Source organism: Alternaria arborescens (genome assembly GCF_004154835.1).
Source record: "Alternaria arborescens strain FERA 675 chromosome Unknown contig_2, whole genome shotgun sequence".
NCBI lineage: Eukaryota > Fungi > Ascomycota > Dothideomycetes > Pleosporales > Pleosporaceae > Alternaria > Alternaria arborescens.
The window spans coordinates 1-22,116 of record NW_021167857.1 but is presented as its reverse complement, the minus strand read 5'-3'; the positions used below and the strand labels follow the sequence as shown (position 1 = coordinate 22,116).

At 50.7% G+C, this 22,116-nt stretch overlaps 10 protein-coding genes across 10 annotated transcripts; 8 read left to right on the top strand and 2 right to left on the bottom strand.

Annotated features, from left to right (window-relative positions):
• Positions 1-204: 204 nt before the first annotated feature.
• Positions 205-1,666, top strand: AA0111_g812 (Cystathionine beta-lyase; the record flags this gene model as incomplete). Its single annotated transcript, XM_028654532.1, has 3 exons — positions 205-399; positions 456-1,502; positions 1,556-1,666. The coding sequence occupies 3 exons, from the start codon at positions 205-207 to the stop codon at positions 1,664-1,666; spliced, it is 1,353 nt and encodes a 450-aa protein (XP_028511574.1).
• An 883-nt stretch (positions 1,667-2,549) lies between these two features.
• On the top strand, positions 2,550-3,539 carry AA0111_g811 (hypothetical protein; the record flags this gene model as incomplete). The annotated part of the gene is made up of 1 exon (XM_028654521.1): positions 2,550-3,539. The coding sequence occupies one exon, from the start codon at positions 2,550-2,552 to the stop codon at positions 3,537-3,539; it is 990 nt and encodes a 329-aa protein (XP_028511577.1).
• Positions 3,540-4,772: 1,233 nt separating this feature from the next.
• Positions 4,773-6,332, top strand: AA0111_g810 (hypothetical protein; the record flags this gene model as incomplete). The annotated part of the gene is made up of 3 exons (XM_028654510.1): positions 4,773-4,973; positions 5,027-5,922; positions 5,981-6,332. The coding sequence occupies 3 exons, from the start codon at positions 4,773-4,775 to the stop codon at positions 6,330-6,332; spliced, it is 1,449 nt and encodes a 482-aa protein (XP_028511576.1).
• A 1,199-nt stretch (positions 6,333-7,531) lies between these two features.
• Positions 7,532-8,149, top strand: AA0111_g809 (hypothetical protein; the record flags this gene model as incomplete). The annotated part of the gene is made up of 1 exon (XM_028654498.1): positions 7,532-8,149. One exon carries the CDS (start codon positions 7,532-7,534, stop codon positions 8,147-8,149), a length of 618 nt encoding a protein of 205 aa, XP_028511287.1.
• Positions 8,150-8,646: 497 nt separating this feature from the next.
• Positions 8,647-9,592, top strand: AA0111_g808 (hypothetical protein; the record flags this gene model as incomplete). Its single annotated transcript, XM_028654487.1, has 2 exons — positions 8,647-8,899; positions 8,970-9,592. 2 exons carry the CDS (start codon positions 8,647-8,649, stop codon positions 9,590-9,592), a joined length of 876 nt encoding a protein of 291 aa, XP_028511288.1.
• An 869-nt stretch (positions 9,593-10,461) lies between these two features.
• On the top strand, positions 10,462-12,273 carry AA0111_g807 (hypothetical protein; the record flags this gene model as incomplete). Its single annotated transcript, XM_028654476.1, has 3 exons — positions 10,462-10,782; positions 10,841-11,081; positions 11,135-12,273. 3 exons carry the CDS (start codon positions 10,462-10,464, stop codon positions 12,271-12,273), a joined length of 1,701 nt encoding a protein of 566 aa, XP_028511285.1.
• Positions 12,274-12,298: 25 nt separating this feature from the next.
• Positions 12,299-13,561, bottom strand: AA0111_g806 (hypothetical protein; the record flags this gene model as incomplete). The annotated part of the gene is made up of 4 exons (XM_028654465.1): positions 12,299-12,419; positions 12,481-12,905; positions 12,955-13,111; positions 13,176-13,561. 4 exons carry the CDS (start codon positions 13,559-13,561, stop codon positions 12,299-12,301), a joined length of 1,089 nt encoding a protein of 362 aa, XP_028511286.1.
• Positions 13,562-14,196: 635 nt separating this feature from the next.
• Positions 14,197-15,810, top strand: AA0111_g805 (hypothetical protein; the record flags this gene model as incomplete). Its single annotated transcript, XM_028654454.1, has 1 exon — positions 14,197-15,810. One exon carries the CDS (start codon positions 14,197-14,199, stop codon positions 15,808-15,810), a length of 1,614 nt encoding a protein of 537 aa, XP_028511283.1.
• Positions 15,811-16,365: 555 nt separating this feature from the next.
• On the bottom strand, positions 16,366-18,510 carry AA0111_g804 (hypothetical protein; the record flags this gene model as incomplete). The annotated part of the gene is made up of 5 exons (XM_028654443.1): positions 16,366-16,641; positions 16,692-17,087; positions 17,135-17,887; positions 17,942-18,162; positions 18,381-18,510. The coding sequence occupies 5 exons, from the start codon at positions 18,508-18,510 to the stop codon at positions 16,366-16,368; spliced, it is 1,776 nt and encodes a 591-aa protein (XP_028511284.1).
• Positions 18,511-19,818: 1,308 nt separating this feature from the next.
• AA0111_g803 (hypothetical protein) lies at positions 19,819-20,838 on the top strand (the record flags this gene model as incomplete). Its single annotated transcript, XM_028654432.1, has 1 exon — positions 19,819-20,838. One exon carries the CDS (start codon positions 19,819-19,821, stop codon positions 20,836-20,838), a length of 1,020 nt encoding a protein of 339 aa, XP_028511282.1.
• Positions 20,839-22,116: the final 1,278 nt, after the last annotated feature.

Here is a 22,116-nt window from a genome sequence, read left to right as displayed (position 1 = left end):
CAATGACATCTGTTTATGCTTTTGACCTTTATACTCATACACCCATTACCTGAAATCTCGCAATTCTCCAGACCGCTTTGCCGTGAGTCTTGCTTTGTTCTACATACAACGGTTTCGTCATCGCCTCAACGCGAAGCTCGAAACTTGTAAAACCCCGCCACTCGGCTTTCACCAAGTCCGCACCGCGGACACACCATCATTACAATGGCCGGAGAGAGCTCTAAGAAGGCCAATGCCGCTGGCAAGGCTGCGATTCCGCTCGACATTGACGGCCACAACCTCCCGCCGTCGCCCGCGCCGAGCTCGCCCCGCAATGGCAGGAAGTATGCGCTCATGACAGAACTCGTCTACACAGAGAGCACCGACCAGTACAATGCCAGCTCTGTGCCCATCTATCAGGTATGCGATACTTCACCGTCACCGGCCTTGATCGAGTCAAGGGCTAACACGCGTAGTCGGCCACCTTCAAACAGGAGTCCGCAACCGGAGGCGGCGGCGAGTACGACTACACACGATCCGGCAACCCTACACGAACACATCTCGAAAGACACCTTGCTAAGATCATGAACGCGAACCGCGCGCTTGTCGTCTCATCTGGCATGGGTGCGCTAGACGTCATCACTCGTCTCCTACGACCGGGCGATGAAGTAGTGACTGGCGACGACTTGTATGGCGGAACAAATCGATTGCTCAAGTACCTTTCGACACACGGAGGCATCATAGTCCACCACGTCGATACCACAAATCCGGAAAAAGTACGCGAGGTCGTGAACAACAAGACGGCCATGGTTCTGCTTGAGACACCTACAAACCCTCTGATCAAGATTTGCGATATCCCTGCCATTGCCAGCATCGCTCACGCCGCAAATCCTACCGCAGTGGTCGCTGTTGACAACACCATGATGTCGCCTATGTTGCTCAACCCGCTTGACCTTGGTTCTGATATCGTTTACGAATCTGGCACAAAATATCTCTCGGGTCACCACGATCTCATGGCAGGTGTCATTGCCATCAACGACTCTGCGCTTGGAGATCGACTCTTCTTCACTATCAACGCTTCTGGCTGTGGCCTGTCGCCTTTCGATTCATGGCTGCTGCTCCGCGGTATCAAGACCCTGGGTGTTCGCATGGAGAAGCAACAGGCAAACGCTATGCGTGTTGCCACATTCCTCGAATCCCACGGCTTCAAGGTCCGCTACCCTGGTTTGAAATCACACCCCCAGTACGATCTGCACTGGAGTATGGCACGTGGCGCTGGCGCTGTGCTGTCCTTCGAAACCGGCGATGTCACTATCAGCGAACGCATCGTCGAGAGCGCTAGACTTTGGGGCATTAGTGTCAGCTTTGGCTGCGTCAACTCCCTTATCAGCATGCCTTGCCGTATGAGTCACGCAAGCATTGATGAGAAGACCAGGAAGGAGAGGAACATGCCTGAAGACATCATCCGACTTTGTGTTGGTATCGAGGACCCTGAAGATCTCTTGGATGATCTGAGCCGCGCTGTAAGTCTTGCTTTGTCGAAAAGTTTTATTCCGTCTCTAACATGTGTGTATAGCTTGTACAAGCTGGCGCGGTGAACATCACCACCGAAGGCTTCCAAGCCCTGGCCGCAGAGGCTCCTGCCTCAAGCCAGCCCACAGAGACCCCTGCTCCAGCAGAGTCATAGACATCTGTTCCCATTAGTCACCGCTGTTCTGCTTGCCTAGTAGATTAACGTGATACCCTTGTTGCACACGTCGACAGACATGTCGGCTTCACTTCCAAACTCTCTCTGACCCAGTCACCTCTGTCATTGTCTTCCTCGAGAAGCCAATGTTAACGTGATATTCGTCCGATTACATTAGATAAGCATAGCTACTGCTAGCGGGAGTTCTTGTGGAATAAAAAGATCTCCTTGTCGTTCAATGAAAACATCAACTCAATGGCTTTCATCCAACCTCTGGAACTCCCAGTATTTCGCGTATTGTCAAAACCATGGCAAATTCAATCATGTGCTTCAGGATGAAAAAGTCTTCTGACTCAAACATATGCATATTGCTGAGATCATGCCTCACGCTCCGACGGTAGTCCGATGAGTTTCCAGATTCGTGCCAAGCATGACGCCACGTGCTTGTAGGAAGTCCCGGAACCCCGTACCTTCCGACTTATAGCACAACGCATCTCAGTTACCTCACAAGTTGGCTGATCTGCATCGTATTTCAATTTACTCAGAAGTTCAGAGTCGCCTCTAGCTCTGCAGCTCCTAAACCACGGCTATCTGCCGTCCCCCAAAACTCATCCCAAACTTAGTGTCCCGCGGTATTACATGGTGTACCTGCACGTCTGAAACAAGCCTCAGGCACGCCATCAGACTCGCCACCGCAGAAGAGAAGAAAGGCGCCATCCATCCCTGTATTACCCCAGACTTCGGATTCGGATCACGTCTTGTACTGAGGGCGACAAGCGAGACTCCAATACAGTGGAGATGATGTGGATTTGACGTCTCTACATTGACAGCTGCATTGTAATCCTTGCATGACTGTGATAGCAGAGTAAACATTTAATCGAAAATGGTACGGTTCCTAGATCTTCCCCGCGAATTGCGCGATGCGATATATACAGAGCTGCTTTTATCCTGTCGACCTTCTCCAAGTCTGAAGGACACACAATCAGCAACTGGCTGGTGCCGCGTACGGGAACCCGAGGGGCCGTGGGAAAATGGCTGTTTAATCGCATCACAGGGCACACCGCCCACCTGTGCTAGCTTCCTGGCATGCAACCGTCAAATTAATGAGGAACTGATGCAAATCATTGCAAGAGCGAACCGGAAATGGGGGCTTGCTGCATGCATGGACTGTGTGGAAATTGATGGAACACATTACTTCACTTGGCTTTCCCTGCCACTCGTCAGGACAAAAAAGAACAAGTCGCCCAGAAACGGAGATGAGGATAGGCACGTGTGGCTTAGTGGGTTCCTATCAAGCTGGGCGTCTCTGTTTCTTGGTCGTGGAATGTATCACCACGTTGTCGGCAACGTCGCGAAGACACCAGCCTACACAACGAGTATTGAGCAGCTACGGATAGACATTCGCCTCTTTACACCAGCCGAGACAGGCGGACTCCCTCCTCATGATCAAACTGCATGGGAGATATGCGCAGTCCTCAAGCATATATTCGAGCAAGGTCCGGACCCCATTCATAGGAGTCGAAAGGTAGCATTTATTGACGAAGTCGTCTTGAATTTGCTGCCTGCATGCCTATTGGGCACTACTTCCCAGACTTCCAGTCCAGATGGTAGCAATGATATGGATCACGATATGTACTTCAAACCAGAGAGCCCTATTGTCATTATTAGCCACGAGTTGGTCAACATCTGGCAAAAGATCTGGACTGCGAACGACTTCAACACGGTTGATTATCAGGCACGTTACTATCGCATGCTACTAGAGAAGATCAACAGAGTCCGCGTCTGTGTAGATGGAAAGACTTTCAAGACGAGAGAATTGGCTGTCGAGCTAGAAAGAGGAAGAGCCGAGATGAGGAGAATCGAGAGGAGGTAGGCCGCTAGAATAGCCAAGGGCTTTCTTTCCTTCTCTGATCGGAGATTCATAGCGATGTGGGAACAGTGATCGAGCGTTCGGAGATGAAGCGACTGGGTAAAGGCTCTGTGCGTTTTCGATGTGTCTAGAAGAACGCGCACGAAGCAAAACCGTTCTGTAGCTTTGTGTAATGCACACGTCGTGCTTGACATGTTTAATGCTGCGGGTTCATCGAGACGAGGTCCCCTATAGTCAAGCTAGCCTTTCTGTTCCGCGTCGCTGCGGATGCGGCGTCGTAGCTAGCTTGCCGAGGCCCTCTTGCATGCCAATCTCCAAATTGCCCGCCTGAGTAGTTTCCCAATGCTCTTGAAGTTGCTGACGAGGCTTTTTCACATTGAATCGTTCGCGAGCGTTCCCATTCGTCGACGTTGTCAGGGGTAATTTTAGCCTCGGTTCGGCACGCCCTAGTCTGGACCTTCCACCCCAACATCGACGAGAACATTTATCCTGACACAAAGTCTTGTCGATCGAACACGAATTGTCCGCACCAGCACGTCCTATTATGCAGCCGTCTTCATACCAGTTATAGTGTTCCAAAGATCGCTATCGATAGCGGTCCGAACATAGTGGCGGATAACAAGTCAAGCTATGAGGCGTGCCAGCGCTGACTACATCGCATCCAACACTTTCAGTGGCGCGCTTGGCACGGCGGAATACGTTTCGTGAAACAGGGCCTCCGCGTCACGCCCCTTGCTGCTTCAGGCTGCGCCCCTACCGTCATTCGTCGCCATGCTCGACTTTACGAAGAGACTCCACTGCACCCCACACTCGATTGGCCAGACCGCGTCTGTCTGGCTCAGGGGCACAATGTGCAAGACGGCCCCTGCATGCCAACGTGTGTCGCGGATCGCATGTTAGACCATGATGGCGCTGCCAAAGATGCGGGAGCGAATCCCCGTGGGCGCCATGGGTTTGCGAGGATTTTTTGTGCGAGGTGCAGATACGCGTGTTTTATATTTAAACATTGAGTTGGAGATCCTTACTCCTGACGGGACGATTTGCTCGCTTGATTCATTACTTACATACTCTTGCTTCTGTCATTCCTTCCCTCTCTTTATTCCTTATTCCCAGTCTCTACAAAACACTCCATCATCTCTACACACTCGCTAGCATTGACCATATACTGTCCTTTCAAAAGCATTACTCTCAACTGCTGGACGGTTGCTTACTCTAAACCTGAGACTCACCGATACCATGGCTGCGTCTAACGCTTCGACTACGAAGACGCTTCGGCCAGATAACATCGAAATACCACCTTCGACAAGCGGTTCAGCCAAGCCAAACGAGGAGTTTGACGGACCAATATCACCGCGGTCATGGCGACACCGTACTGTTACATATCAAGTCCCGTCACGAAGGCAGACTAATGGTAGCTTGGATGCTGAGGACTACTTTGTGGGTTCTTCACAATTGCTGTAGACTTACAGCTTGCTAACAGTAAGCAATAGGTTGGTCCTCGCGACCTGTCCAAGCACAGCAAATGGCCGTACTTTATGCGAATGCACGGTTCCGTCTTTCCTAAGATGATAATACCACTCACAGTAGTGACTCTGTGGTCTACCTTGATTACATGCGTCTCACAGTTCATTTTTGAGCTTAAAGTCAGCACACTCCTTCTGACCGTGCTCGGTTTCGTCGTCGGTCTTGCTATTTCCTTCCGAACAAGCACTGCGTATGAGCGATACACCGAGGGCCGAAAATACTGGAGTCAGTTGATCTTCGTCAGTCAGAATATGGCACGAACAATCTGGTACCACACTGCTGAGCGCGAAGGCGAACTTGGAAAGGAGGACCTGCTCAACAAGCTCTCTGCGCTCAACCTGCTTAACGCCTTTGCCTGCTCTGTAAAGCACAGGCTCCGCTTCGAGCCTGGTATCGACTACCCTGATCTTCGCGACCGCATCGAATACCTGGATACTTTTGCCCGCGCCGCCGACCTCGAAATCCCCAAGCCGGGCGACAAGAAGAAGATCAAGGCCGTTGGCGAATACCTTGGTGTTACATTCGCAGAGTCCAACCCCCGCAAGAGGATTAAGCGTTCCAAGAAGCCTCTTGGTAACTTGTCTCTTGAGATTCTGAACCACCTTTCCTGCTACGTCCACAGCATCATCGACAATGAAACGCTCAAAGTCGGTCTCTACCAGAACCAAGCTATCACCGGTATTGTACAGCTGAACGAGGCCCTTACTGGTATGGACCGTGTCCTGCAAACTCCTCTACCTATCGCCTACTCTATCGCCATCTCGCAAATCACATGGGTTTACGTTATGATGTTGCCTTTCCAACTTTGGGATGACCTCCGCTGGATCACTATCCCAGGTTGTATCTTCGCTGCCTACATTATGTAAGTTTTTGTCGAATATACATCCCCCACTCATACACGAATCTAACAACCCATCTAGCATCGGTCTCTCAGCCATTGGCCGCGAAATTGAAAACCCCTTCGGACACGACGTCAATGATCTACCCCTCGAGGCCTACTGTGAAGAGCTCGAGATGGACATTGACACCATCACCGCCCAGCCTGCTCCTACCGCCCGTGAGTTCATGCGTCGCGACGGTAACATGCCCATCTGGCCCCTCAGCCAAAAGAACTACACGTCATGGGCCGGAAGGAGTAAACAGGACATCCGTGATGCGCTGATGACCAAGACTAAGGCAGATATGGCTATCAGAAAGAGCTTTGCTGTTCCGAGGGAGAGCGAGAGTGAGGAGAAGGAACATCACGGGTTGCAACAACAGCATGATGCGTAGTTGGTGAAGTTGTTACTGGAACTTTTTAGAAGCGTCAGGCGCTAGACAGGTGTTTATGGGTGTGACACTTTTACCTTTCCACCCAAGGTGTGATTTTTTACTTTTACTACCAAAAGGGTTTCTATCCCACATAGCGAGGGGTCTTTTACGTGGCAATACTAGCCTTTATTATACTGCATCTTTGGTGTCATTTGAGTGTTTTGTGCTGCACTAAATGTTTATGCGAACATAGAGGGTAGAGTGTACCCAAATCTGCATCTTGCATATTGGTCCTAACAAATCATGTGTAGAATGACCTTGAAGTATGCGTATGTATGCGAAGAACACGGCGTGGTTTACAGCCAGATGAAGTCGAAAAGTAGCATGTTACATGCCTTGAGGGTTTGATTATCAAGATATCCGATTGTGTCGCTGCGCATCGTACATAGACGAGCAATGCAGCGGTAGCCCTGTGTAGCCCGAGAACGAAAATAGTTTCGCCGCTGCCCTTGTGTTGTGTAAGCCACGGTTCCGCAGCTCCCGAAGTCGTCAGATGTCTGTTGTAAGCCAAGATGAATGAGGAAAACTTGGCTCTATCTAAAACGAGTAGACTGTCTAGAGAGGGTCGAACAGACTGTGGTGTCAGCAAAAGGCTGTCTATGACATCTTCGATCATAGTAGTTTGTCCATCTGGTACCCTAAAGTCATTACCGCTGGACCGTTCTATCTGACCAAGTGTTGATCGTTCGTACATCGAATGTGAGTATGAGCAAGCTGACGAGCTGTTTGCAGCGTGGATGAAATGCCATCCCTCAAGTTGGTGTAGCGAACATGTATGGTAGTTTTGAACGCAGCACAAATAGTGTGTGACCCCATGGATGAGACTTGGAACTTGTGTGTACGTACTGTGGTGTTGATGTCGCGATACTGACGACGATGGAAACTGAAGCGACCCTACCAGGCTAGCGCTTTGAGGCGCTTAGGCAAATGACGTCGCACCTGCCCTACACCCTACATCTGACGCTTGAACTACTGCTCACATGCAGGCCCAGGCGATCATTCATCCAAACGGCCCGTCTGCGTCAGGCGGAACTAATGCACCCCTCAGACTCTACGGTTCTGATATGCCTAGACCAACTGATTTCTGGCGTACTGCCTTTCACCCTTTATAGCTGAGCTGAGCCTGTCAAACCTCAATTCCCCCAATGTCAGCAGTCACGATGTCGGACCCGCCAACGGAGCCCGCGCCTCTACAGACTATGACAACAGATGTCCCTACCATCGTCGAACCAGATGTAGACGCAGAAGAACGCGGCCGACTCAAGCGACGTAGGCAGTCGTCACAGCACTCTCCACGCCGTGCATCCTCACCATCTCGCGGCCACGATCGCCGCAGCGGCTCCCGATACAGAGAGCATCACCGCAAACACCACCGACCTTCGTCTCCGACGTCTTCTATCTCTCCGCCGACATCCGCCCAGAAGAAGACTAGAAGGCGCAGTGATGCCGAGCCGGATCATACATTCCGGGGGCGGGCTCGCAACAGAAGTGGTAGCAGAGGAAGGACTAGGAGTCCATTGTTAGAAGCCGATGATGCTTGCGTCGAAAGCGACGAAGATGAAAGGAGATTCCGAAAGAGAAGTGCACCGCCCAGTCGGCACAGGGGTGAAGAGACGGATGAGGGTGGTGCGGTTCGGCGACAGAGAAGTTATCCGAACCTCTATAGGGAAGACAGGAGAGACTCCAAGGGCGAAGGCGAAGACGAAGGAAAGACGCACGCAGTGGACGTTGTGAACTCGACAGAAGAAAGCGCGGCGGTGCCCCACTTGACGGACTAGCGACTTTGGTATGTTTGGCCTGTGTGTTGGAGAGATGCGGCGATTGGGATAAGTTTACTATGGTAGTGTAGTCTATGTCAACTCTAAGTGTCTAGGATCGTAGTGTATAATTTTGACTGGTAGTTATCCTCCACGTCGCGACTGACCACGGCACGCGACAGATGTTCTCGTGTCCCACCAAGGTGACGATGGCGTGGCTGTGTGCGTGTTTACACCAAAGTGTACGTGGCGCATACAGCACACGGCGACGCAGTGCTGGAAGCTCTTCGATATCGCAACAACTGATCAGGGCCTTGTCTGCAGGTACCGATGGCATCCGAAGACTCCGGACTGCTCACATCAGCATCGTCGTCGCCGTCTCGAAGCTTCCATACCGAGGCGCAACAAAACCGCCCCACCCCCGCGGCGCTACCAATCATTGAAGCTTAAGTCCGCCATCACTTCCGTTGACTAACCTGCAGCCTCACCCCCTCTATCGCCTGGTCACTGACCCCGTTATGCCTCCGCCAGGCAACGAATATGCCGCCGAGCAGCTTAAGAACTCCGGCAACAAGTGCTTCAAGAATGGCGATTATGAAGAAGCTGAGGCGCTGTACTCGCAGGCCATCCAGAAGAACTCAGCGAACCCTCTGCTGTTCACGAATCGCGCGAATGCGAGGCTGAAGCTGGAGAAGTGGGAAGGTGTGATTGATGACTGCATACGGAGCATCGAGTTGTTGAAGGACAACATGAAGGCCTTCTTCTATCTCGGTATGCTTTCACCCTCTGCGCAGATGCGCCAAGCACTGCAACAGCACATTTAAGGCTAACAACAGTGCAGCACAAGCCCAACTCGCCATAAATCACCCCAACGAAGCTCTTTCCTCAAGTCTCATGGCCTACGAACTATGTACCACTTCGGCGCAACAAACCTCAAACGCAGCCACCATATCTGCCCTCGTTCTGAAATGCAAGAAAGCTAAATGGGATATCCGCGAACGAGAACGGATACGGCGGCGCGGCGATCTCCTCTCCGACCTTGAATCTATGCTAGAGACACAATTCAAAAAGGACATGGATGACATCGAAGCACGCATGGAGGCTGGGGAAACTAGTCGATCAGACGGGCAGGAAGAGAAAGCGGAGCGCAAGACGGAATTCGAGAAGAAGCGCGATGATCTACGGACCGCCTTTGCTATATCAGATCCGGAACATCAGCAGAAACGCGAAGTACCAGATTACCTCGTTGATGGCATAACATTTGAGATTATGCATGATCCCGTTGTTACCAAGAACGGCAGATCGTATGAGCGCGCCACGCTGATTGAGCACCTCAAACGGAGTCCTACAGACCCGCTGACGAGAGAGACACTTACGATTGGTGATCTGAGACCAAACATAGCACTCAAGGAGGCTTGTGAGGAGTTCATGACAGCCAACTCGGGATGGGTTTATGATTGGTAGGTTTGCGAGACTTCATTGGTCCGCGTGTACTGTGGTAGGTATGTCGAGTGGAGGGATCAATAGTGCAGGGCGTAGAACACGTGCGCTGACAGCATCTTAGTGAAGATGGTGAGGTAGATCCAGATGCGCGATGGGCGCACCTGTCTTCAACTTGAGATCTAACCCCAACCTAAGTGTCTGAAAGAGATTTATAATATCTGCACCGGATGGCGTTTGTTGGATATCATATCGTTATGCTTGCACAATTGTCAGCGATGGTCGTAGTTCTATACCCGCAGCTACTCAGAATCTCTTTCCTCTCTCTTCTCCTTTCTCGAGGACAAACTCTTATTGTGGCGCAAGACGGCGCCCGCATGGTTTTGCGGCTTCCCCACAAAGGAAACCTTTTCGACATGTCAATCTAATGACGCCTTTGGAAGTTTACACTTTTGAAACATCTAGCGCTCAGACATTCATATGGGCTAGTCGATCATTCGGTCCTGCCGTGCTTACGTACGCACTATACTGGCCTATAAAGCCCCGCACTACTGTATGACTACCCCAGCAGTAGTCTGTAGTGAGCGGAGTGAAGCCTAAGGAGATGTTCCGACTGGTCACCATAGCTATACCAAATCGAGTTCTAACCCAAGTCGAGAAGCCGAAGTTTCACCACGTATCCTAGGAAAGCCTTGTTGGGCAACAAAGTCATCGCGGTTACGCGGTCATACATGCAAGTGTTATACAATGTTGCGACTAGTGTCAGACGTGGAATGATGGGGTAAGATTATATGATGTGAGCCCAGGTATCCAAGACCTTCTATCCTGCCCATCATATAGTTTTACTATATCCCTCCCCGGTTCTGTCTCTTCTGATACTCCAACAACTCATCATGAATGCACCACGTCCTACTCCTTGGTCGCCGCCTATCAATGAACTCCTTCCGCACACGTTATTTAGGCTTGCGGCTCAGAACCCTTCCGCTACATACGTAGAATTCCCCAACGACCCGAACAGGATTGAAGACGGGTATCGTAAAATCGCTTTCGCCGAAGTAGCCAATGCCGTTCATGCAATAGCATGGTGGATCGAAGAAAATGTCGGGAAGTTGAGCGAAGAAGAGAAGACTGGTGAACAGACGTTGGTGTACATGGGGCCGAATGATATACGTTATGCAGTGCTTTGCCTGGGAAGTGTGATTGCAGGTTACAAGGTAGGCTTCCCTTGAACGTTGAAGACTAGGGAGTTGACTCAACTGACCATGACAAAAGATGCTCTTCCCTTCGCCACGTTATGGAGCTGAAGCACTGGTAAAACTGATAGAGAGCGTGGATGCGAAAGTCATGCTAACACCGGAGGTACCAATACCAGTCGTAGAAGGAGTCCTATCGAAGAGATCCATGAAGACACTCCAGATACCAGGTGTTGAGCAGCTTCTCAAGTCGGCCGCAGAACCATATCCATACAAAAAGACGTTTCAAGAGCATAGCAAAGAACCATTGATCTGCCTTCGTACGTATACACATCGTCGTCCTGATCTTCCAGATCCTAACCGCACATTTCAGATACATCTGGTACAACCGGCTTCCCCAAACCCATACTCTGGACCCATGAGTGGGCAAACAGCGCAGGACGAAGCATGAACCTTGACGCACCCCCAGGCTATGACCTGCAGGAAGAGCTTCTTTACAGTAGAAAAGAAGGGAGAGGTAGGCGAATAATGCTCCTTTTCCCTCCATTTCATGCTAGTGGCATGATCGGGATGGTCCTGTTTCCCCTGACAATCGGTGGGACGGCGATCTATCCACCAACATGGACGACGCCCGAAGCGGGCGTGGAAGGCGCTCTGAAGGCGCTAGACGTTATTGCCGCACGAGACGGAGGCGTAGCGACAGACTGTGTGGCACTAGTGCCTCCCTTATTCGAGTATCTGGGCAAGAGCCCAGAGGCCATACGTAGGATGAGCCAGAGAACACGACAAGTAGGTTGGGGTGGCGGTAGCGTGAGTCGAGCCGCAGGCGAATCCGTGGCAGCGCAAATGTCCATTTTGAACTCCATGGCGTCAACGGAACTTAGTATCTGGCCCACTATTCGTCCGAGCGGTACTGATCTATCGCAAACCGCATACTGGGAGTACACCACCTTCCATCCAGCCTCCAATATCCGGTTTGACCCTGTTTCCACATCTACAGACGGCACCACACTATACGAAGCCGTTATGATCCGGAATAATGGAACAGAGCATGATGGCTATGTCCAACCCATCTTCTCAATCTTCCCAGACGCAAAAGAGCGACGACTCGGGGATTTGTTCACGCAACATCCCCGAAACCCAGAGCAATGGAAACACTATGGCCGTGCGGATGATCTTCTGGTTTTTCTCACGAATGAAAAGTTCTTTCCAACGGCGGCGGAACAGAGAATTGCGAGCCACTCTGGTGTCGCGGAGGTGGTGATGGTGGGTACAAGGAGGCCGGTAGCTTCATTGATTGTGAGGCTGGAAGATGGCGTGCAGGTGAGTGATATCTGGGGCGTGGTGGAAGATGTGAACAAAGACTCGCCAGTGTATGCACGCGTGGGCAGAGAGATGATACTAGTCGTGGGAGAACCGTTCCCAAAAACGGCCAAAGGGACAGTGCAGAAGAAGGCTTTGTTGGAAATGTATGAGAAGGAGTTGGATGATTTGTATGTAGGTAGTAGCTAAGCGCTCCGAGTATGCTACTCTATTCTTACGCGTTTCCGCTCAACTGCTGCTTCCATCCCGCTGGACACGTACCAGTACATGCCAATCCACTGTCGCTGTTCATGTTTGAACACAGTATCTTCGCAGTGCCTCCATTCTTAGGCTTGCTAGATGTGGGCGTACCACGTCAGTGTATGTCTCACATGCAGTTCGTACTGGCACACTTACATATCAATGTTCTTAAACTTCAGACCCGTGCAAGGTACTCCGCGACTGCAATAAATCGCTGCAGCCACGTTGTATCTTGAAGTGCCTGTGATGTTCTCCCACGTAATGTCGCTAATCTTTAACCGACTCGAGTCGCAGTTTTGGTAACTGTAAATACAAGGCGAGACGTAGATGGGTTGATTAACGTCTTGAAACTTGATATTGCGGAACGTGACGTTTTTGACATGGCCTTGACCGGGATACGTCTTGATCCAAGCTGCGTTGGAACTATGAATTGCAGTAATGTCTTCGAAAAGTACATTGTCAACCGTCTCAGGAACGTTAGTGGGGTTTCCCATTGATCCGATGACCATGGCACCGGACTCGTAACAGGTTGCGTTTTTGACGTAAATGTTCTTGCTGTTACCTTTGACCGATATGCAATCCTTTGGAGATATTAGAACTACGACGGAGGAGAGGAGCATCAAGACTTACATCACCGCATGTCACAACCCAATTTTTGAGCACTATGTCTTGTGAGTTCCAGCTATCGAAGCCATCGGTGTTGACAGTGCCCCATTGTGAAGACGAAGTGGCGTTCATGTCGAGGTTTGTCATGGTGACGTTCTGCGAGTAGGCGACAAACGTGTGCCTGCTCTGTCAGCAATATGTTCATGTGTAGAATGGTACTTGTTGCTATCTTGTTGCAAACGTACCAGAATTGTGACTGTCTCCAAGTGATTCCATCTATCCATACATTCTTCGCTTGCCAGAGTGTCAAGCTAATCGGCCGACCAGCCATATTGCTTCCATCACGATTTGCGTCATACCACTTCTGCCCGTTGCCAAAGAAAAGCGCTTCGCCGTGTCCCTGTAGAGTGAAGTTCTCGCCCCCTAGGCGGAACGCTGTACTTCGCTGAGCATACGTCACGCCTACACTATTCTTGACCCAATATTGAATATCATCACTCCAGGTCAGTTTGCCGCGAATAGAGATGTCGCAGTTTCTCAGGTTCAAGACGTCCATTACTTTGGCGATGGTATAGTCACCTTTTGTGACTTCGATCTGACCGTTTTGTCCGCATTGCTTGAAGGCGTCCATCATGTAAGGACTATCATCCTTGGAACCGGACGGGGTAACTGTACAAAGGGAGCCGGTTTTGGTCATCCCAGCCAGCGCTGGAACGATAAGAAAACACAGATGGAGAAATTTGAGCTGAAGCATTCTGTCAATTCTAGAGAGATTCCTGTATGTCAAACAGCAGAGGAGAATAGCTAAGATGGTCAAGCTTTATGAATGCTTGTTTTGTGGGACCATGGCTCCCCGCAAGCAGGTAGAATCATGGTTCAAGGTCTATACGCCTGCAGTGAACTGGCTAGTCTTTACACACGGTTTGGGAAATGCGATTGGTGCAATATTCTTGAGAGTAGTAGTTTCTCCATATGAGTAGGTGTAACACCACCGGGTCTTGTTCGGCTCTTGAGCTACGGGTAATCTAATAGATGAGGAGGCCAGGGTGATGCTGTGGGGAACGAGTGACTGCTTAAAGAGAAATTGGTAGCAAAGTGGCCATGTGACGAGATGGTCTTGGAAGGAGAAGATATGGGTGGTTGCCAAGCCCACGTCATTGGTGGTTTCCGAAGTTCCTTTGACGGGTCCAACTCGGCATCTTCATCTCGACAAGGCGATTGCGCAGCCATTGAGCGTCGCATGGGCTGCCTATTACGCTCTTTACCATGAACACCGCCGCCCACATCCGTGCTCTGCGCGTGCGGCCCTCGATACCACGCTGCCGCCCTTCGAACCGCGCATTGCAGCACCCCACAAGACGTGTCACGACAGCCACCGAGGCCGCGACCAACGTTCGATCGACAGGCACTCGCACCAAGAACCTCGTGTACGGCACCCTTCTGGCACTCGGTGGTACGTTTGGCTACCTATACGCCACCGACACGCGCGCAAGCATCCACGAATGGCTCGTTGTGCCGGCACTACGCCTAATATACCCCGATGGAGAGGAGGCGCACCACGCTGGGACGCACATGCTCAAGGTGCTGCATAGCTTCGGCTTGAACCCCAGAGAACGTGGCGTGGCTGATTCACGGGGCGATCTGGCTGTCGAAGTCTTTGGACACACATTGAACAACCCGATTGGAACATCTGCCGGCATCGACAAGGGCGCCGAGGTACCAACACCGTTATTCGAACTTGGAGCGGGAGTAGTAGAGGTCGGCGCTGTTACACTACTGCCGCAAGAAGGCAACCCAAAACCACGCGTCTTCAGGATCCCCAGCCAGAACGCGCTCATCAACCGCTATGGATTCAATTCCGAAGGCGCCGAGCTGGTTGCTTCAAGGTTACGACAACGTGTCAGGGAGTTTGCCTACCACGCCGGGCTTGGACTAGATGACGACGCAGAGCGCCGGGTCCTCGACGGCGAAGCCGGTGTTCCACCTGGTTCGCTGCTCAAGGGACGTCTCATGGCTGTCCAGGTTGCGAAGAACAAGACGACCTCCGAAAACGATATCGATGCTGTAGTGCGCGACTACGCGACCGCCGTGGGCCATGTCGGAAAGTACGCTGATATTCTCGTCGTCAATGTCTCCTCACCTAACACGCCCGGCCTTCGCACTCTCCAGAACGTCGAGCCCTTGACACGACTACTCTCTGGAGTTGTAGGAGCAGTCAAGAAAATCGATCGCAAGACAAAGCCTGTTGTCATGGTGAAAGTCAGTCCAGATGAGGACACAGAAGAGCAGGTATCTGGCATCTGCGAGGCCGTCTGGGACTCGGGTGTCGACGGCGTCATCGTTGGTAACACGACGAAGAAGCGACCAGACCCCCTGCCCAAGGGCTACTTGCTTCCTGAATCAGAGGCAAAGCTGCTTCTCGAGCAAGGCGGATACTCGGGACCACAAACCTTCGAGCGCACACTTGCCCTGGTCAGCAGGTACAGAAAAGCACTCGACGAAGGCCCCAAGCATGTCGCACCGCCATCTGACGCCTCGTCCACCTCTACCGGTTCCTCAATGACCAAGCCAACGCTCGACCTGGACCAACCGGCCCCAACAGACCTCTCCTCCAACGTCGACGACCTTTCTGAATCGGCACCTACCATGACCCTTCATTCTACACCCAAGACTGCACCTGCACCAAACGCACCACGCAAGGTCATATTCGCCACGGGCGGCATCACAAACGGACGCCAAGCAAGAGAGATTCTCGATGCTGGAGCGAGTGTGGCACAGGTATATACCGCCATGATCTATGGCGGTGCTGGCACAATCAGCAGGATCAAGCAGGAGATGAGGGATGATGCAAAGGAGCAAAAGACAACAACGAAGCGGTAGCCAATAGATGAGAGTAGGTAGAGGATTCTATGTTCAAATATTGACTTTGACAGATATATTTCAGGTGTATGGATAACAGTAGATCTACCAAAACCGCGTCTCTCCGAACAAGCGTACACAGAAGACAAGTCCCCTCTGTCATGTGTTTTTGCGACAATTTTATCCTTCAATACGAGGGTATCACTGATTGGTCCTCAGCAGCTACTTGTGAGGCATGTATCCTCTATATACAAACTATATGTAAGATGTTTGCAGACTTTATACATCGAATCTTATGTATGTTGCATAGCTTTCGCTCGCAATCAGAACAAACACCATTGTGCCACCCACGGAAACAGAATTTCCTATCTGTAGCAAGACCGACCTAGCTCTAAATGGACACGCTGAGAATGCGCGGCATCGTCAGGCTTGCTCAACCAACGCCGTATAGCCCCTATACGCAACGAGCTACCCCAAGTGGGCCTTTGCGAGCTCGTGCCTCCTTGCAGAAGAGAATTGAAAACAAAATTACTTTTCGATACCACCAGAAACAGTATTCCAATACCTGATCGCGACTCATCGCGCGGAAAATTGCGCGAGAAGAATCTTATCCATACTGTACTTTCTAATGATCAAGCTGACGACTAGGGCGCTAGCGGAAACAGCTGTGGTCATGATGAAGACCGAATCGAAACCTTTCATATACGACGATAAGATGGCACTCTTCTGGGAAGAATCGGCCATAGTACGTAGGACGAAGATATATTGCTCGGAGTCGTGAGCGATCGATGTAGGCAGACCAAGCTCAGAAAGTTTGTCTGACATTGAGTTCGTGAAAATGGTTCCTGCGAGCTTGGATGAGTCAGCATCGTGTAGGGGAGTCAGCTGACGGCTGAACTTACGGCAACACCGAGCGGCATTCCTAGACTTCGGAGAAAGCCGTACATACTTGCGGCCATCGCCGCGTCTTCCGGCTTGGAAATAGCCTGGATGCCAACATTGAGGCTTGTAAGTACCATGCCCATGCCAATACCAAGGATGGCAAGGAACACTGAGGTAATCACAGTTGTCGAATCCACATCGAGAAGGATTTGCAATCCGCAAGCAAGCGTAGTGATGACCCAACCACCCCAGATTGCCCATCGAAATCGTCCTAGGCGCGACGTCAAAACTGAAACTGCGACAGAACTAGGCACTGTGAGGAGGCAGACAGGCAGCATATCAACACCTGCTTGAGTTGGAGATCTGCCCCGAACACTCATGTCGTAAAACGGCCAGTAGTATAAGGTGGTGAAGAGCTTGATACGTCAGTATGTGTCTGGGTAACAATTAGATATGAACTTACGAGCAGGCCGTTGATCAGCGAGTTGTAGAAAGCGGCAATCGCGCTCCAGCTGCCAAAAACTGCCAGCGGCAACAGGGTGTGCTCCTTCCTGTAAACCTGCCATAAGAAGAACAGAGCAATCCCTACCAGTCCCGCAATGATGGGCGCAAGTGTTGCAGCTGAGTCCCAGGGATGTTGAATGCCGCCCCAAGATATTCCAATGAGCAAGCTCGTCATGCTGCCAACGAAGAGTACCGCACCCAGCCAGTCAACTCGCTTGAGCTTCTCCTGAAATGTGAGCTTCGATGTTGCATCGAGGTGGACGAAGAAGATTGCTACAATGAAGCCGATTCCACAAAACGGGTAATTGATGTGAAATGCCCATCGCCAAGTCGTGCTTTCGACAAGTTTACCACCAACTACTGGACCGACGATCGATCCAATACTCCAACAACCAAGAACCATGGAGAAGTACTTCGGGCGCTGTCTCAAGGGAACAATGTCGCAAAAGATAACTTGCGTCAACGTTATGATTCCGCCGCCGCCGATTCCTTGGATGCATCTCCCTCCGAGCAACGTAGTGAAGTTGTCCGCGACGGAACATAGGATAGTACCTGTCGTGAAGAAAAGTAGCGAGGTGATGAGAAGTTGTTGACGACCAAAGACAGCGGAGACTGATGCAATGACTGGTTGAAAGATGGCCGAGGTGAGTAGATACGACGTTCCTGTCCAGAAAGCTTCAGCAGCGGTACCGTTCAGCTTCTGGGCAATTACCTATACATTATTAGCACATCTTGAAAAGGGAGAAGGATAGAGTTTTCAACCGACAGGTAATACCGTGACCAGGATTGTAGCATCCAGAGCCACCATCAACGATATGAAGCTCAAGCTGACCATGATGAGCAGCTCTTTCTTTTGCGGTTTCCACATATCAGGCGTCTGCATCTCGCCCTTCGCTTCGATGTTCCTTTCAGACATATTGCCAGGTACTGGACGCGTGTTGTACGAGAATGCAGGCTTTTCGAGCGAGTCTGATCCGCTGTCAACATCTATTGCACAATTAGTAGAGGACTCTGTTGTAAGTTTACGCTCCCTGTGAAATATATGCCAAAGCTGCTAAGAACTGGACACAGGTGAACCCCAAATTTATGGCCACTGAGTTCAGCCAACATCGCTTCGGTTATACGGTCCGCATAACATAGCTGTACAGGATATGTTACTGTGACATGCAGCTGGACTGCGTGACATGGATGTAAGACATGCTTACCTCTAGTAAAGCCGGTGGGGCTGTATCCAAATGCACTGAGCTGCTCGCTGTATTCATCGGTAGGAGTACTGCATAATGACTCCCAATACTTGTCGGCCTCATTGTGATGGGTTGTGACTGTCCTGATCATCCTTGAGGGCGGGATGAACGAGCGAGTACTGGTCAAAGGAATGCTTGGCGTGGAGACAGGATGAGTACAACAGTATCGTTGGAGCTAATTAGACAACAGCGGTGTGTGTGACGACCTAGCTACCGACATTGACCTTCAGCTGACGGATTGAAGTACGGCGAACGCCCCCCTTCTTCTACGGATGAGGCTCATCCCGAAAGTTGTAGATCCCGTGGATTGAGGTTGCTGCTTAGGACATTGACCGTTTCACACAAAGAACGAGCGCGCACTTGGCTAAGCTATCCTAGCTATCCGCAAGGAAAAGCAACTACTTTCGGTCAAGGTAGCCATGGCGCATCTCAACTTGGTTGCGTTTGTTGATCTGAGGATTGCTGTCACCGATCAGCTGCATCTGGCATTTAGATCGCCACCTGCTCTTGGTTGAATCGAGGCCAATGTATACAAAAATAACCGCTAAAACCACTCGGATGACATCAGGACAGCTAAGGTAATCTGCATACACGGAAACCGCCTTCTACGTTATCAGCTGGCAGTATCAGCCTTACGCATCGAATTGGCCAATCATTGCGCTCGATCTTGGCACTATAGCTAGCTTCGGCTTGCGATCCGCGCCACGGGGATGCGGCTCCACACCACCAGACGACCATGTTTCGTGCAACCCAAGACGTGGCTTGCATGCCAAAAGCACATGGTGACCGCGCCAGAACTTTGAAAGGGTTGCATAAGCCTCAAAGACATCAAACGCTACTGAACACTCGCCTAGGGGCTTTTTAGTATCAAAGAGCCGTCCCAACGCATGCAACGGCGCCGGCAAGGGAACCGTGGCTGCGCATTCTCCGTCGCAAGTTGGAGGGCACGCATTCTGTCTCCTTTGAGGCTTTGGTCAACCGCTGCAGCCGCTCACTGACCCTCCCCTGAATAGGAGAAGGCAAGCGACCTGGATGAAATTCAATGCGACGTCAATCGATAGTACGAAAACATTCGCGTCCAGCACCCCTAAGCTTTGCAAAGGAAATCGGCGCGGACCCGATCGCAGATTGTCAGCTTGCTTCTGACGTGTAGCATCAAGATGCCACTCATGCGGCATGGCGTAACCACCAGCCTCGTTGCTTTATTTAGAGTTTGAAATTGTAGTAAGGGCATGTGAAGCCTCAACATGGTTATACATAAGCGCGTGTCACAAACAGGCACGGATGAAGTCCTAGGAGGACAGTACTACGTTCTCCAAGTCTACATCTCGAATCAGTCGAACCGTTGGCAGCAGTCTCACTATTTCCGGAACCAGGGCTCACTTAATCATTCAGTATAATGGCAAACAACAGAGGAAACAACGACACGATCCCAGGCTTCGAACTCATTGCTCCATCAATATGGGAGCTTGATCCGAGATCCGCATCCGTCTTTCCACGTCTCTCTTCGAACGACCTTACAGCACCGTCACTCATCCTGCTGTGCACTTGGACAGGAGCCCAAAATCGATACATCGCCAAATATACAGCAGAGTACCGAGCCCTCTTTCCATCGACACGTATCATGGTCATCACTACCTCTGCGAAAGATCTCTGCTTCAGAAGCTCGGCACGCAAACAGTGGCGCATGAGACCGGCCATAGAATGCATTTCCAACTACCAATATCTGCCCGAACAAACGCCCGGAGCTGGTATCCTACTACACGCCTTCTCCGAAGGTGGAAGTAACAAGGCCTGTGAGCTAGCAGAAGCTCACTACAGGTTCACCGGAATGCGACTTCCCGTTTCAGCAATATGTTTAGACAGCACACCGGGTCATCCACGATACTTACGATTATGCGAAGCGCTTAACAAGTCACTGCCACAAATCCCAGTCTTACGGCATATCGCCATATTGTTCGCTAGTCTAGTCTTGGGCTGTATATGGATGTTATACATTGGTATCAAAGGATTCGAGAACAACGTCATCAGCCGAACCCGACGACGAATTATCGACCCTACCTATTTTGATCCCTCAGCACCACGTTGTTACCTGTACTCAAAGAGCGACACGCTAATCGCGTGGCAAGATGTATCCGAACACGTGGAAGAAACCGAGACCGCTGGTATACCCGTTATAGACATTCCATTTGAGACTAGTGAGCACGTTGGGCATGCGAAGGAAGACCCGCAGCGATATTGGGATGCAGTCATGACGACGTGGCAACAAGCACAAATCAGGGAGAAGCACACACCCCATCTCACATTTTCTGATACGGTTTGTGTGGTCTTGGACCTGCCAAAGTTTCCGGAATTCTCGGAAAGGGAGTGGAAAGATACCGACTCGTTGCGCAATTTCTTAGAAGTTATGCGGTGGTAAAAGGAGGATAATTTGTTCGGCCCTTTCTTTTCGATATACCCCTCTCGCGTTCAACGCAATCCTATGTTTTAATTGCTTAATCCTATAGTACGAGCTCAGAGCTGAGACTTGCGCCTTTCATGCGTTGTCTCTACAGTCTCATGTATTTTAGATATGCAACAAGATACGAAACAACTGTACATATCTCACTGAGCACCATCTTGTGTCCGAGTAATAGCACGGGTGAACATGCTATGGAATACCTGCAGGTATGCAGGTCTGCGTTCCTGTGGCATTACTTTTGATGCCTCAATAGCTCTAGAACTCTACAGCCCTAGAACTCGTTTATCAAATCAGATGCCAAGATACGGGTCGTCTGGATCTGATAATGAGACACCGCCAACCAGGTAAGCGGAAATAATTTCCTTTGATGCGTGCTGTCAGCTGTGGACTATCACTGCCGGACGCGCCTAGCGTAGGATCTAGCGTGAGGCTGGCTCTCAGCCTATGGAAGCTACTTGGCACCCACCGCAGTTCCACAAACAACAAAAACTCGATATTATGTTCTATTGAATTGTGCTGTTTGTTTCAGGCTCGAAGATCGATCTTCAGCTGATGGTACCGATGCGCAGACGGATTTGATGCACATTGACGTCTTACCAGTAACTCTACAAGGCTTATCGTAAGCTGATACGCCCTGTTCGCTAACCTCCAATCATTCAACTTGATTCATATTCCCGGACTACTACATAGCCTTTCTAGCACCGTTCGACAGTATCCTGTCCAGATGCACAGCCGGCTCGTAGTCATTCAATACGGAAGGACGAGATAGACGAGATGTTAGATGCCCAATGGTCAGCATCCACATGAGTGCGGCCTTGAATCCCGCTATTGAGATCCAACGAAAACTTTCCATTTGGCTATGATCCTTGGCTGCCTTTTACGCAGTCATCATGCAAAGGCTTAGCCACCACCACCATCAACAAAACAAAACAAGACAGCATTCTTGGCACCACGTCTCTGGCATTGTATTTGAAATGGGAACATATGCCGAGATATCCACTTGATAACATGTTTTACAAGCGAGTGACGCGTACAAGCGAGTGACGCACCCCACCAACTTTGCGCACCTCACCTATCTCAATCTACAATGGCTCTACGCAACGTTACTTAATTACTCTCAAATGAAGCTGATGTTCAGCTTGCTATCTTATCTATTAATGCTCAACAAATCCAGGGCAATCGTCCTGCTGCAGCGATCTACAACGTAGCTGAAGCGACGCTCCGCCGCCGACGCGC